At 51.1% G+C, this 14,685-nt stretch overlaps 1 protein-coding gene across 5 annotated transcripts in view; it reads right to left on the bottom strand.

Annotated features, from left to right (window-relative positions):
* The window catches only part of LOC123756380 (katanin p80 WD40 repeat-containing subunit B1), a 126,471-nt gene that overhangs the window by 45,418 nt on the left and 66,368 nt on the right, over nt 1-14,685 (bottom strand). Inside the window, exon 1 of one of the 5 annotated variants that reach the window (XM_045739487.2) lies at nt 4,382-4,614. The exons of the other annotated variants lie outside the window; for them this stretch is intronic. Coding sequence (XP_045595443.1) covers nt 4,382-4,490 — 109 coding nt within the window. The 5' untranslated portion in view covers nt 4,491-4,614. Of the gene's footprint in view, nt 1-4,381; nt 4,615-14,685 lie in introns of those variants that run through there. 5 annotated transcript variants of the gene reach the window in all.

Below are 14,685 nucleotides of genomic sequence, written 5' to 3'. Positions count from 1 at the left end.
GATGAACAGGTTTCGCTAGCGGACACTTAGGTGCTTGATGAATCCTGTTTCTGGTATGACAAAGAACTTGAACTGTAAGAGACATAAAACACAAGGCACTAACTTCAGCAAGCTGGGAGACAGAGCATGGCTATAACCGCCCTCACTCTGAAGAACTGAACCTCACTCCCTTGTTATCAATGGATGTAAACACTTTGAAGAGTTCCCCCCATCCCGTCTACCTGTACCCCGGTACCATTACCCCCCCTACCCCCCGCCATTACACAGGATTCCCCAGCGCCACCCCCCACTACCCTGAGAAACAGACCAGGCTTCACCACCACCGCCTCGGGGAGCAAGTAGCCAGTCCTGTATAGACAAGAACTCACTGGAGTGTTAGTTAATCTCACCGGCGTCGACGACACACAAGTTGAGGCGCAACACTAGCTATTATCTGGAGACGACCCTTAAGGCCTTAATACCATAGCGGAAGACCACCTCCACCAGGGGTCGTGGTGAGAGTAGAAGGTCTTCCCCCACCAGGTAGGTGGACGACCTAGGTGGTGGAGCGAGCTCATCTTCCCCCACCAGTAAGATCGACAACAAAGGTGGTGGACGTGATGTTCAGCACCCCCAACAAACATCATCCCCCTCCCCCCCCCCCATCTTCCCAATACCCACACATCCCCCCAACCCCCAACACCCCCATCTCCAACACCCACACATCGCCCCAAAATCCCCAAAACCCTACACAAATCCTACCAATGCGTCAGGCGTTCCTACCAAGAAGGCAGTGGGCGACCTGAATGACTTGCTCGCCGTGTGTGGGCGCGGGCGTGAACGGAAACCAGGTGAACAAGGCCGGAAAGCTGCCCCACCTGGCGGCCACACCTGCAGTCCCCTATGCTACCGCCAGGGGGTTATCGTCTTCTTGAGAGATGGTTATCTTGAGATGATTTTAAAAGGTGGAAGAGGAGTGAGGAAACAGGTTGGTAATGAATCTAATACAGATGTCTCCGCCACACACTAATTCTTAAGTGAGCGGGAAGGGGGTGATGGAGGGTGAAGATGATAGAGTAGGATGGAGGGAGATAGCGTAAGGGTGCAGGGAGAGCTAATAGGCCTTTTGTAGTTTCATTTATTGATACGTCTCAACATTACGAGAGAAATACGCGTATCTTCCTTACGGATGGATATCTATGATACCTGCTTGATACCTGGTTGATGGGGTTCTGGGAGTTCTTCTACTCCAAGCCCGCCCCGAGGCCAGGCTTGACTTGTGAGCGTTTGGTTCACTAGGATGTTGTTTGCAGCGGCCCGCAGGCCCACATACCCACCGCAGCCCGGTTGGTCAGGCACTCCTTGGAGGAAACTATCTAGTTTTTTCTTGAAGATGTCCACGGTTGTTCCGGAAATATTTCTTATGCTCGCTGGGAGGGTGTTGAAGAACCGTCGACCTCTGATGTTTATACAGTGCTCTCTGATTGTCATATGTCACCCCTGCTCTCCACTGGTTCTATTCTGAATTTTCTTCCATATCGTTCACTCCAGTATGTTGTTATTTTACTGTGCAGATCTGGGACCTGGCCCTCCAGTATTTTCCACGTGTATATTATTTGACATCTCTCCCGTCGTCTTTCTAGCGAGTACATTTGCAGAGCTTTGAGACGACCCCAATAATTTACATGCCTTATCGCGTCTATGTATGCCGTATATGTTCTCTGGACTCCCTTTATTTCTAAATATCCCTCTATGAGCCAGTCGTGTTTGACCGACATGTTGGTGAAGATGATGGTGCTCAGGGAGTTGGGGACTAACATTGTCATCCTCGCGAAGAATCCCAAAATTACCAGTTCGACACCAAGCAATGTTTCAGCAACACTGTGCGTCACTGACTGGAGTTTGGAGGACCAATGTGTCGTTCAGGAGGTACCCAGCAGAATATTAGTGAAACGAACAGCAGAAGAGTGAAGAGCAGTATGTCAACATAAGAGGAGTGGACACTACGCCAGAGAGGGTACAAGATCAGAAAGAGGAATAGGAGGATGCTACACCATTAAGGGTACAGTAATTTAAGGAGGGTCACTGCACCAGGAGGCGGCAAGACTGCACCACCTGGAGGGACTCTGGGAGGGACACTGCACCATCAAGTAGGTCAAGGTGGAGAGGCAGGGCCGTCTAGCACTACTGTGTGTGAGGGGAATCGATGACCTCAAATGGCTGCTGCATCCGAGGTCCCTTGTGCATGATCCTTCCGCTCCGTCCGTCTCCCCGCCACACTCAGGCCCAAGACACCACCCACCACCCCCCTTCCCAGCCAGACGCGGGGACAGGGTATAATTTCAATAGTCCTGTCTCCTGTCCCGTGTGTACCCGAGATGGATCTCGCCTCAGACTAACAATAAAATAGTCACCATCTTTGTGCACAACACTACCTCGTCAGATAGTACGCGTCTCTAGGGTAAAGCGTCTTAAACGCTCTCCCGAGAGGTCTAAATCTCTAGTGGCTTTTTCTCTTTACAGCCTCAGTACAGTTCTTGCTTGGCTTCTAGTCGATGCATTTGTAGCCGGATCCTGCAGTTCCTCTGCTCCCAAAGTCCGGCATGGCATCACTCATTCCCTGGTCTCCTGTGCTCGTTAGCGTTCATTTGCTGTCTTCATCCAGTTTCATGCCTCTTAATTCTAGTAACTAATATTTATCACTTTACAGCTTGTCAATCATTTATCAAACCAAGTAACGAAGGTGTTCAAGTCCGTCTGTTGTTCAAGTGGTGGCGTCTACCTACCTACCTTGTGTAGCGTACCTCAGCTTCCTAGCTTAATGCCATTGGAGAAGTTAGATAGCGTACAGCACAATGCACCTGCTTGATGGGGTTCTGGGAGGTCTTCTACTCCAGATTGATGTCATTTTACATTTGATACGATTGATACCATTTAGCAAAAACAGAACTAGGTCCTTGACCGACCGCCAGGCACTCTGCTTGTACTATTCAGCCGGTGCGACGTATTTAACACTACAAGGCGTTTGTGTCCACGAAGTCAATTTTTACACCCTTTGAAGTTACATATATTAATGGTGTGCACTTTTACTGTTGAAAGAAATCTTCGAGGACAGGGGGGGGGGCAGGGAACACGAGGACAGGGGGGGGGGCAGGGAACACAAGGACAGGGGGGGGGCAGGGAACACAAGGACAGGGGGGGCAGGGAACACGAGGACAGGGGGGGGCAGGGAACACGAGGACAGGGGGGGCAGGGAACACGAGGACAGAGGAGGACAGAGGAGGACAGGGAACACGAGGACAGAGGAGGGCAGGGAACACGAGGACAGAGGAGGGCAAGGAACACGAGGACAGGGGGCAGAACAACGAGGACAGGGGGAAGCAGGAACACGAGGACAGGGGGCAGGAACACGAGGACAGGGGGCAGGAACACGAGGACAGGGGGCAGGAACACGAGGACAGGGGGAAGCAGGAACACGAGGACAGGGGGCAGGAACACGAGGACAGAACAGCAGTTGGGATATGAGAGCGGAATGATGGATACTACCCCCCCCCCCACCCTATTCATTTACGAAAATGAATAGGTAAACTCGTCTCTGAAAACACATGTAAACCCAACATGGATCCAACAGTTCAACGATGGTGGATTTGAGAGATATGGGTTTACCTGGCCAGTTGACGTCGAGCTGGTTGTCCTGGATACGGCTGCCTGGCGCTGGTTCAAACAAATACATATAAAATGTACATATAAATACATATATAAAAAAAAAAAAAACGATTCTTCGCGGCAGGGGATCGTATTCCAGGAACCTTAGGATTAAGGACTTGCCCGAAACGCTACGCGTACTAGTGGCTGTACAAGAATGTAACAACTCTTGTATATATCTCAAAAAAAAAAAAAAAAAAAAAAAAAAAAAAACTCCTTGGCTGACTTTCGAAAAGTGATGTAATAACTAATTTAAATGAAGACAAGTTTCTCTCGAATAAGATGATAAAACAACACACACAACACTGAACAAGGCAATAGTGAACACAAGTGAACATGTTAAGTGAGCACAACACAACAATGAACACTAATCAAGTAAAGTGACAAGTGACACAAAAACATAGCTTCAGTGCCACAAACAAGAGCAGAAGCAAGCAGAAGAAGATACTACATCAAGCACAAGAAGACACAAGCATCACAAAAGCCGTAGGGTTGAAAGATAAGCCAAGCAATGGGGAGCAGGTAAAGCAAAACAGAAAAAAAGCTGCAGTTAAGAGGAAAACGAAATGGAAGCAGAAGACAACAAGAAAGCAGAGATGAAGGCAGCAGAAGACAACAAGAAAGCAGAGATGAAGGCAGCAGAAGACAACAAGAAAGCAGAGATGAAGGAAGCAGGAGACAAGCAACTGTAAATTACCTATTCTGTCGAACTCAGAGTGCCTGAGCCTCCAAGCACGCGGACGCGTGGGTAGCAGCTTGTGTTTACAGCACGTCCTCACCCGCCGACCCTCCCCGACCACCACCATGTCCTCAGTGCTCCGGTGGTGGCGGCATGACCTCTGGCTCACCCAGGGGCGGCGCGTGGGCGTGAGGGGCGGCACACGGTGCGGTGGGCGTGGCTTGGAGATGATGGTGGCGGCGGCGGCGGCAGTGGTGGGGTAGGAGAAGGGGGAAGAGGGGGCGCTGGTGATGGAGTAGATAGAAGGAGCAGCCACCAACCACCACCACTGGCCTGCATCACTCGGGGCACCCGCCGCCGCCCACACTCCACCCTCAATCGCCACCACCCTGAATCGCGATCGCCACCACCCTCGCCAATGGCCCTATAACCAAGTCCATATTCCTTCCATCACAACACTTCAATATGACTAAAAACTCCTCTTTCCCCCCACGTCGGTCAAGGCTCTTACACCTATTACTGTGTCGAAGGTAAAGAGGGAAGGCTATGAAGGAGGAGGTCCTCGGATCCGAAGTCGCACCTTCAAGTTGCTACTGACACCCTTAAGTGTCACTGGAGGCAGCGGAATCTCCTTATTCTAGCGAGTGGGAGTGTGCTGGTGACTTCGCAGGCTGCCACTAGCACCTTAAGATTAAAGAAGTGGTTGGTAAAGTGTCTTGAATCGTGAGTGAAGGAAGGCCTGGAGGTGGACTTAGCACAACTTTACTGAGGTACAGTCAATCACAAACTTACAGCTGTCTACTTCACTAAGTAGAGTACCTGCGTCGGGTACTACCACCTCTATCCATGCCTGTTACACCTTCCTGTCATGAAGGTGCCCCACTGTACGCGAACATGTCACTCTGCACCCACACCGACTCATGTTCCCGCTGTGCACAAGTCTTCTACTGACCACCCTCAAAGAGGCTCTTTACGTTCTCCTTTCCCACTTCATTTCCCCCAGCCACCCTTTAATGTTCACCGGAGTTACAGCACTTGTGGGATAGAACAACACTGAATATTTCGCGAGGAGAGGCGCCCCGGAGGAGAGGTCAAGAGAAGGCGCGGAGCGTGGTGTCAGGTGCCGCCCTTCCTCACCAACACACACACACAACACACTGAAGCTCTCACGCACGCCAACCCGTTTTCCTCCATTCAATCCCGCGCACACACGCATATGACGCGAAGCTGGTGAGGGGGAACCAGGATGGTTGCTAAATACTGCAGGATGGGGGAAGTTTTGAGCGAGACAGCTTTTTGGCTGGAAACGCTCCAGCCTCCAGAGGCACACACACACAGGGAAACTTTGCCGGCATACGCAAACTTGGCAAATAAAACCAGCTTTCAGAAATCTAAATACAGATTAAAAGCATTTAAAACGTTTTACAGCACCTATACGAGACCTATTGGCGTGCTAGAGCACGTGACAATAACAGTCCTTGCCTCGTAAAACAGGAAAACTTACAAAGATTAGCACAAGACAAAGAGCAGAAATAAGAGGATTGGGACACGAGGACAATGTTAAGGAAACCTGTCCATTCACCACAAGAAAAGAATTAAAAGGGACTTCATCACAACATACAAAAATACGCAAAAATAGAAACAGGGCGAATATGGACTGTGTAGTTTATCAAGGGTAAGAACTGAAAACATGGATGAGTAGCAACAAGAAATACTTCTTCAGTGTACAAGTAATGAGCAAGTGAACTGTGATTGGTCAGGAGGTGATGAAGGACATTCAGTCACAGCTTCAGTAGCATCTATGACAATGTACAAAAGTGTGTAGAGTCGCTGCACCAGGTGGATGAAAGCTAAGAGGCGGGGGGGGGGGGGCTAGAGCTAAAACTCTACTTTCTGAAACAGAAATAGGCACCATCCACCCACCCACACTCACACACTTGTGTAAGGAATCATTCAGAACTTTGTATACCACCTATGTCAGACCAATCCAGGAGTATGCGGCTCCAGCATGGAGTCCATATCTAGTCAAGCATAAGACTAGACTGGAAAAGGTTCAAAGGTTTGCCACCAGACTAGTTCCCGAACTGAGGTGTATGAACTACAAGGCGAGACTACGGGAATTAAACCTCACGTCACTGGAAAACAGAAGAGTTAGAGGGGACATGATCACCACTTACAAGATTCTCAAAAGAATTGATAGGGTAGATAAAGACAGACTATTTAACTTAACGATCACACGCACTAGGGGACACGGGTGGAAATTGTGTACTCAGATGAGACATTAGAATTATTTTTCGTGTCAGTAGTTGACAAATGGAATGCACTAGGAAGTGATGTAGTGGAGGCAGACTCCATACACAGTTTTAAGCGTAGATATGAGGCTAAGGAACCTGCATATCAGTTGATTGACAGTTCAGAGGGCGGGACCAAAGAGCCAGAGCTACACTCCCGCAAGCAAAACTAGGTGATTACGAGGACGCCTCACAAAGGAACTGGGTCAGGCCAAAACATGCTCATACAACAAAGATAACACGTGGCTGTTGTCGGGCGCCTTAACACTCACATACCTGGCACCCGCCTCCGGGCTCACATACCTGGCACCCGCCTCCGGGCTCACATACCTGGCACCCGCCTCCGGGCTCACATACCTGGCACCCGCCTCCGGGCTCACATACCTGGCACCAACCCGGAGGAAAGGAGGGTTGTCAGTACTTGGAACTAAACCGGGGGTGAGAGAGGACGCTATAGAGACAGTTGGTGTATGTGTTCTAGTGCCAGTTGGCAGCGTCAACGACCTGAAGATGGTGTTGAGGCACCAGTTGGCACCCCTCGGAGCCAAGCTACCGACCCCACCGACACTACACACACTCGTCACCGACTAGGCAACAAAGTAGCGCGCGTATACACAGTACCTCTTTTCCCAGTACGCGACGCGAGAGTGCCGCGTATTATTTTCGAAGCGGAAGTGCGTATCTGCGTCTCCCCCTTCACACCCTCCCATGACCCAGTTACCCCTCACACACCCCTCTGAGTACCTCCCTATCCATCCCCATACCAGACTGTCCTCGCCCCCTATCCATATCCGCGTGGCGTGCATATCGATCTCCGGCGTGTTTGGCCGGAGCTCATACGCCGGCTACGCCAACTGGCGTCACTTCGCCAAACCACAGTCAAGGGGGGCCCTGCACTAGCCTGGCCAGGGGGGCCTGCACTAGCATGGCCAAGGGGGGGCCTGCACTAGCATGGCCAAGGGGGAGCCTGCACTAGCATGGCCAAGGGGGGGCCTGCACTAGCATGGCCAAGGGGGGGCCTGCACTAGCATGGCCAAGGGGGGGCCTGCACTAGCATGGCCAAGGGGGGGCCTGCACTAGCATGGCCAAGGGGGGGCCTGCACTAGCATGGCCAAGGGGGGGCCTGCACTAGCATGGCCAAGGGGGGGGCCTGCACTAGCATGGCCAAGGGGGGGGCCTGCACTAGCATGGCCAAGGGGGGCCTGCACTAGCATGGCCAAGGGGGGCCTGCACTAGCATGGCCAAGGGGGGGGGGGCCTGCACTAGCATGGCCAAGGGGGGCCTGCACTAGCATGGCCAAGGGGGGGGGCCTGCACTAGCATGGCCAAGGGGGGGGCCTGCACTAGCATGGCCAAGGGGGGGGGGCCTGCACTAGCATGGCCAAGGGGGGGGGGCCTGCACTAGCATGGCCAAGGGGGGGGGGCCTGCACTAGCATGTCGGGCTTGTTACGGCACTGGTGTTTTATGGTGGATGCTACTAGCAGCCCAGTACCACACCTGAAGCATCTGGTGGATGCTACTAGCAGCCCAGTACCACACCTGAAGCATCTGGTGGATGCTACTAGCAGCCCAGTACCACACCTGAAGCATCTGGTGGATGCTACTAGCAGCCCAATACCACACCTGAAGCATCTGGTGGATGCAACTAGCAGCCCAGTACCACACCTGAAGCATCTGGTGGATGCAACTAGCAGCCCAGTACCACACCTGAAGCATCTGGTGGATGCTACTAGCAGCCCAATACCACACCTGAAGCATCCCGGGGCGACGCTACTGGCGGATGTTTCCGGAAACATCCGGAAATCCAATTTGCAGTTCTAATAACCTCTCATCACGATTTCAACTCCCATCCTGCATTTCACTCACTTTCTACGTTAAGTAAAAGACTCCCTTCCCCCTCACAATCCCCCCTCCCTCCTCTCACCATCCCCCCTCCCCCCTCTCACAATCCCCCCCCCCCTTCCCCCACCAACAGTTTCACTTTCACTGCTCATGTACTATTACCAGTTCCCATTTTCTTCACTACCCAAATCAAATTGCTTTGTTATCTAATTCCATTTTCGTTTATATATACAATTCCATTTGCTGTAGAGTCCAGTCCCAATTGTTTACTATCCAATGGTATTTATTAAAGTCACGATGCTATTGTCTTTGTTCACCTTCAGTGGTCCATTCATCTCTCCTTCACTATTAATTTTCCTATATCCAAGCGCTCTCCTTTGTTTCTTACACCTCTTATCTCACTATCACCACCCAGTCCTCTCTCCATCACCACCATCCAGCCCTCTTACCACGTGCTCAATACCTTCACCTCACCAATCGTGACTGAGTAAACTGTGACCTTTGCACAGTTGCATACTTATTGCATTTGTAGGTGGCCTTGTGCGATGTCTGGCCTGTTTGGTTGGTGGTTGTTCGTCTTTCGTGCTGATGGGTGGGTGGGAGGAGAGAGACAGAGACAGAGACACAGAGACAGAGAGACAGACAGAGACACAGAGACACAGAGACAAGGCGGGACCAAAGAGCCAGAGCTCAACCCCCCGCAAGCACAATTAGGCGAGTATAATTAGGATAATTAGGCGAGTACATATTCCACAAGACAATCAATAATTAACTACAACCATCCAATATAAACAGTCGGCAACAGCCAGCCAGCCGCCACCTGCCAGCTGGAGCTGTGCGTGGCAGGCGGCCAGGCGAGGTGGTAGCGAGAACAGTCGCCAGAGGTCAAGTGGCTGGTGCCGCCAAGATGGCCAGGTGACCCCAATATCAAAGATGGTACAAGAGGGCCCCAATCATAACCTCCCCTTCACCCACCCCCAACACTAGTATTTAATAGTCGTCCTCGGGTGCCACCAGATGGCTCTGCAAGGTCGCTAGCCCCTTCCCCCTCCCCAACACGTCGCCCGGCACACACACACACACGCGCGCGCACACAAACTCTTCAGCACGGGTGGGACACGAACAAGGGGACACAGGTGGAAACTTAGTACCCAGATGAGCCACAGAGACGTTAGAAGGAACTTTTTCAGTGTCAGAGTAGTTAATAAATGGAATGCACTAGGAAGTGATGTGGTGGAGGCTGACTCCATACACAGTTTCAAGTGTAGATATGATAGAGTCCAGTAGGCTCAGGAATCTGTACACCAGTTGATTGACAGTCGAGAGGCGGGACCAAAGAGCCAAAGCTCAACCCCCGCAAGCACCATTAGGCGAGTACCTGCTGAAGCTGACGCACTCGCCATTCTCCTGGAGGACACGAGACCTTGCTGATGCAGGAAGGAACAGCCAAAGGATACCTGATCAACCAGGCTGTGATTCGTACGTCAGGCTGCGAGCAGCCGTGTCCAACAGCCTGGTTGACCAGTCCAGCAACCATGAGGCCTGGTCGACGACCGGGCTGCGGGGACGCTAAGCCCCGGAAGCACCTCAAGGTAACCTCAAGGTAAGGTAAGGTAACACGTGGAAAACACGAGGTAACTGAACGATGCAATACAAAAATGCAAAGAAGTACCAAGCTGATAGAAAACAGTATCAACACAGTGTGTTGCTGACAGTAGCAGGTCGACCGAGCGGACAGCACGCTGGGCTTATAATCCTGTGGACCTGGGTTCGATCCCAGGCGCCGGCGAGAAACAATGGGCAGCGTTTCTTTCACCCTATGCCCCTGTTACCTAGCAGTAAAATAGGTACCTAGGTGTTAGTCAGCTGTCACGGGCTGCTTCCTGGGGGTGGAGGGCTGGTCGAAGACCGGGCCGCGGGGACACTAAAAAGCCCCGAAATCATCTCAAGATAACTGACAGTAAACGTCAGTTGCAACACACTTTGGCACAGTTAAATCCACCACCGACAGCTAGCTGGGAAGTCTACAGCCGAACCCAATGTTGAAAATTTATCCACCTGATAAAAGAGAGCTTACAATCTTACCTGCAATAGAGTCGACTCTACTCTACGCCATTTGAGGTCCATTTACGCCTGATTCTAGACCCAACTGTCAACACAGCAAGATTAGGGGGGAGAATAGGTAAGTGTGCTGAACCTGTTGGGACTGTGTTGGAGAGACGGAGACCATAGACCACGGGAGATAACGAAGAAGGCTGCAACTTTAACACACTAAAACATGGGGGATAAGAGCAAAGGCACCGGGAATGGACGATTACAGTGTGTGGGACATGTAGCAAGTGTCACTATGGACATTTGAAGTGAGAGGGGGAGAGAATGGGGGAAGAGAGGGAGAGAATGGGGGATAGGGGGAAGAGAATGGGGGAGAGGGGGGAAGAGAATGGGGTGAGGAGGGAGGGGGAGTGCAAACCGCCTGGTGGCTATACCTGGAACATACCTGCAGAAGTGTTCCAAGAACTATCAATAGTGTAAGGCTTAATATGAGCTACAGGGAGGGAAAACATAAAATTGCTAACATAATTCAGAAGTCGTCTACTCTTGTACGACCCGCCTAAGAAGGGGGGGGGAGGAGAAAGAGGGGTGGGGGAAGGTGGAAGGGGGGGGGGTAAAGAGGGAGAAGAGTAGAAGGTAGAAGTAAGAGGCGTCCTGGGCCTGCTAGCATGAGGACTGAGTGAAAGGTCCAGCGAGAACTGCCGGGGCTGGACGTGCAGCCCACACCTGCCTCCACACAGTACATATATAATATATTCTAACAGCGTATGCCACACAAGCCAATATCCAAACAGCATGAGATAACTAGTAAATAATTATTACATCACATTACTGATATGGCAAAAGCGTGACTTAGACTTCACAAGCACAGAAAGAGACAAGAGACAGCCAAAGATAGCGAGACTATTTTCCAGCACAAGTGACCAGATAAACAAAACAAAAATACATGAAGCTTCAGCCTGGTATTATGAACATCCCCCCCCCCCCCCCCACACACACACACACACCACCGTCTACCTTCAGAGTCCCACCACCAACCTTTCACCTGAGCCGCACCTGCTGGGCACCTGCTGGGCACCTGCTGGGTACCTGCTGGGCACCTGCTGGGCACCTGAGGCAACAATCGCTACCCCAGCCCGTCAGAGAGGGTTGTCTGGAGGTGGACTATCTCTTTGAGATGTATTTCTTTCTTGTCTCAATAAACATACTTGAACTTGTCTGGAGGTGAACACATACCCAAACTGACACGCAGTTGCGTAACTACGACGGATAGTTAAAATAGTGTCAGTAAAGGACGTTGTGGCTGGCAGCGACACCAGTGACCAGAGGGAAATACTGAATCACGTTTAACAACAACGAGCAACTGTCAAAGACGGACCTGTAAGACCTGTGATTGTCAAGGGAGGGCGGCAGGGAGGAAGAAAATGACAGAGGGAGGGAGGGAACGAAGGAGGAAGGAAGATGGGAGGAAGGTTGGGGGAAAAGGGAGAGTGAAAGTGGTGGATGGGTGGGGTGGGTGACAGCACGCCTCGTCACCCACCGTCGCCGCCCACCAACCTGTCCTCCTAAGGTTGATGTTCTCATATATCCTAAGACGTCGCCCAGAGCCTCTTCTAGTGCACGGCAGGAATACCAGCCACAGCCAGCCAGATAGCCAGCCAGCCACCCAGCCAGCTAGACAGCCACAGTCAGCCAGCCAGACAAATAACTGAATAATGTTCCCGTCTGTCCCTCATCATGACAACAAACAATATGATCTGCAATTTGTTTTCTTCCAAATAATGACACAGGCCAACAGAAAATGAGATGCGGAAACACCATAACTTGCTCCCATCACACACCAGCAGCTTCCAAACATAACACACACACACACACACACACACACACACACACACACACACACACACACACACACACACACACACACGCACGCACGCACGGAGGGGGCCCTGAACCTAACTCGGGTATCGATCGTGTGGACACAAGTTATGTTTAAAAGGATAAATAACTATCGATAAAAATTCTAGCCTGCGACAGATCAACTCGTCGATATCATCAACAGTGAGAGTGCTTAACAACTGGCATGTAATGAAAATAGTTGCCCAGTTGAGGAATTAACTCAAATTAATATTATCGAGACAAATTTAACACGCAACTAGAACCAGCAGCGAGGAGGTGGGGCCCAAGAGCCAAGTCAGTCCATCGATAAGAGCCAATACAAATGCCAACATACACATGAGTTGCACACTGGAGAAATTTTCAGTCAAGAATTAAGTTTTGAATCACTGGTACAGTAAATGGCCAGTGTGTCTGGGGAACCAACGTTGCTGTAGTTTTTGAAATAGGCTAAACTACAGCGAAGAGAAGTATTTAGCACCCTACAGAATAGAAACTTCACCGGAGGGGCACCCCACTGAAAGAACATCCCCCTACATGGCACCATAATGTAAGGGCACCTTACAGCAAGGACACTCTCCACATGGCACCCCACCGGAAGCACATCCAACTACACAAGCTTCACATAGTTAGCACCCCACGAAACGGATATTCTTACCCTCCAGAGGCCTTTTATAAATGTCCTCCTCTCATGACTGCTACCGGAAGACGAGACCGCAACTATCATCTTTCTCTCATCCACCTTCCTTCCTCTTCCTCCTCAATCTCTCTCCAGCCATCAAATGCCACCATTAAAAAATAATCTTTTCCTCAACCGCAGAATGGCATTGGCAACGTGATTCATTTAATCCTTCAATTCGACTGACGACCAGAAAGCAGCACTTCGAGGGCGACCAGACGCGTGCTCCGCTCCGGCAGGGAGAAAAAGTACAAGAAAAAAAGTCTTCCAGGAAAATACGGCCGCGAGAAACACTCGACGGTTTTTGTAATTATATTTTGAGTGCACTAAATGGTGTGCGTGTGTGTGTGTGCGTGTGCGGGTGTGTGTGTAGGGCCGCCGTTCAGGAGATGTCGCCAGCGGTACAGGTCGACGACCAGGACACAACGCCTCTAGTGGTAAGATTCAGGATGTCGACCTGAATCATAGCTGAAGTGGGTTCTGAGAGTTCTTCTATTCCCCAGGCCTGGCCTGTGGGAGGATTGACGTGTGATAACTTGGTCCACCAGACGGTTGCTTGGTGCGCCCGGCAGGTCCACACACAGCCACTACAATCCGGTTTGTCAGGTACTGCTTGCAGAACAGTATCATTTTCTTCCTTAAAGTAGTCCACTTTCGATCCGGAAATATTTCTTATACTTGCTGCGGGCTGTGGACCACTGATATTAATTCAGTGTTCCTTCTCTGTGCCTATGGCACCTCTAGATCCCCCACTGGTTCTATTCTGCCTCCAATGGTACAGGTCGACGACCGGTACACGTCTCCAATGGTACAGGTCGACGACCGGTACACAACGTCTCCAATGGTACAGGTCGACGACCGGTACACAACGTCTCCAATGGTACAGGTCGACGACCGGTACACAACGTCTCCAATGGTACAGGTCGACGACCGGTACACAACGTCTCCAATGGTACAGGTCGACGACCGGTACACAACGTCTCCAATGGTACAGGTCGACGACCGGTACACAACGTCTCCAATGGTACAGGTCGACGACCGGTACACAACGTCTCCAATGGTACAGGTCGACGACCGGTACACAACGTCTCCAATGGTACAGGTCGACGACCGGTACACAACGTCTCCAATGGTACAGGTCGACGACCGGTACACAACGTCTCCAATGGTACAGGTCGATGTGAATCACTCTCTCTACTCTTAAAGACAGTTTACGGTAGGTCTTTTGACCGATGCCGCCCCCTTCCCTCCCAAAAGGAAGGAAAGTTTAAAGGAGAAATGGTGGAAAAGTAGTATAGGAAGATAGACGAGGAGAGAGAGAGAGGGATGTGAAAGGGCAGAGGGGTGGATGTTGCCAAAGCAAATGAGAGACGAGAAGGGGTTACTGACACAAGCAGGCGACAGCCAGACACGAGAGCACTCGCCCGGACATGCTCAATGGACAATATAAGAATGACTTACGGATTAAACTGCACATGTGCGCCCAGTGGAGGGAAGGACAGTGCAGGGAGGGAGTGATGAAGATTAAGCCACCCAAAAGGTGGCACGGGCATGAATAACCC

Source organism: Procambarus clarkii, chromosome 25, assembly GCF_040958095.1.
Source record: "Procambarus clarkii isolate CNS0578487 chromosome 25, FALCON_Pclarkii_2.0, whole genome shotgun sequence".
Lineage (NCBI taxonomy): Eukaryota > Metazoa > Arthropoda > Malacostraca > Decapoda > Cambaridae > Procambarus > Procambarus clarkii.
This window is presented reverse-complemented; position numbering and strand designations above follow the sequence as displayed.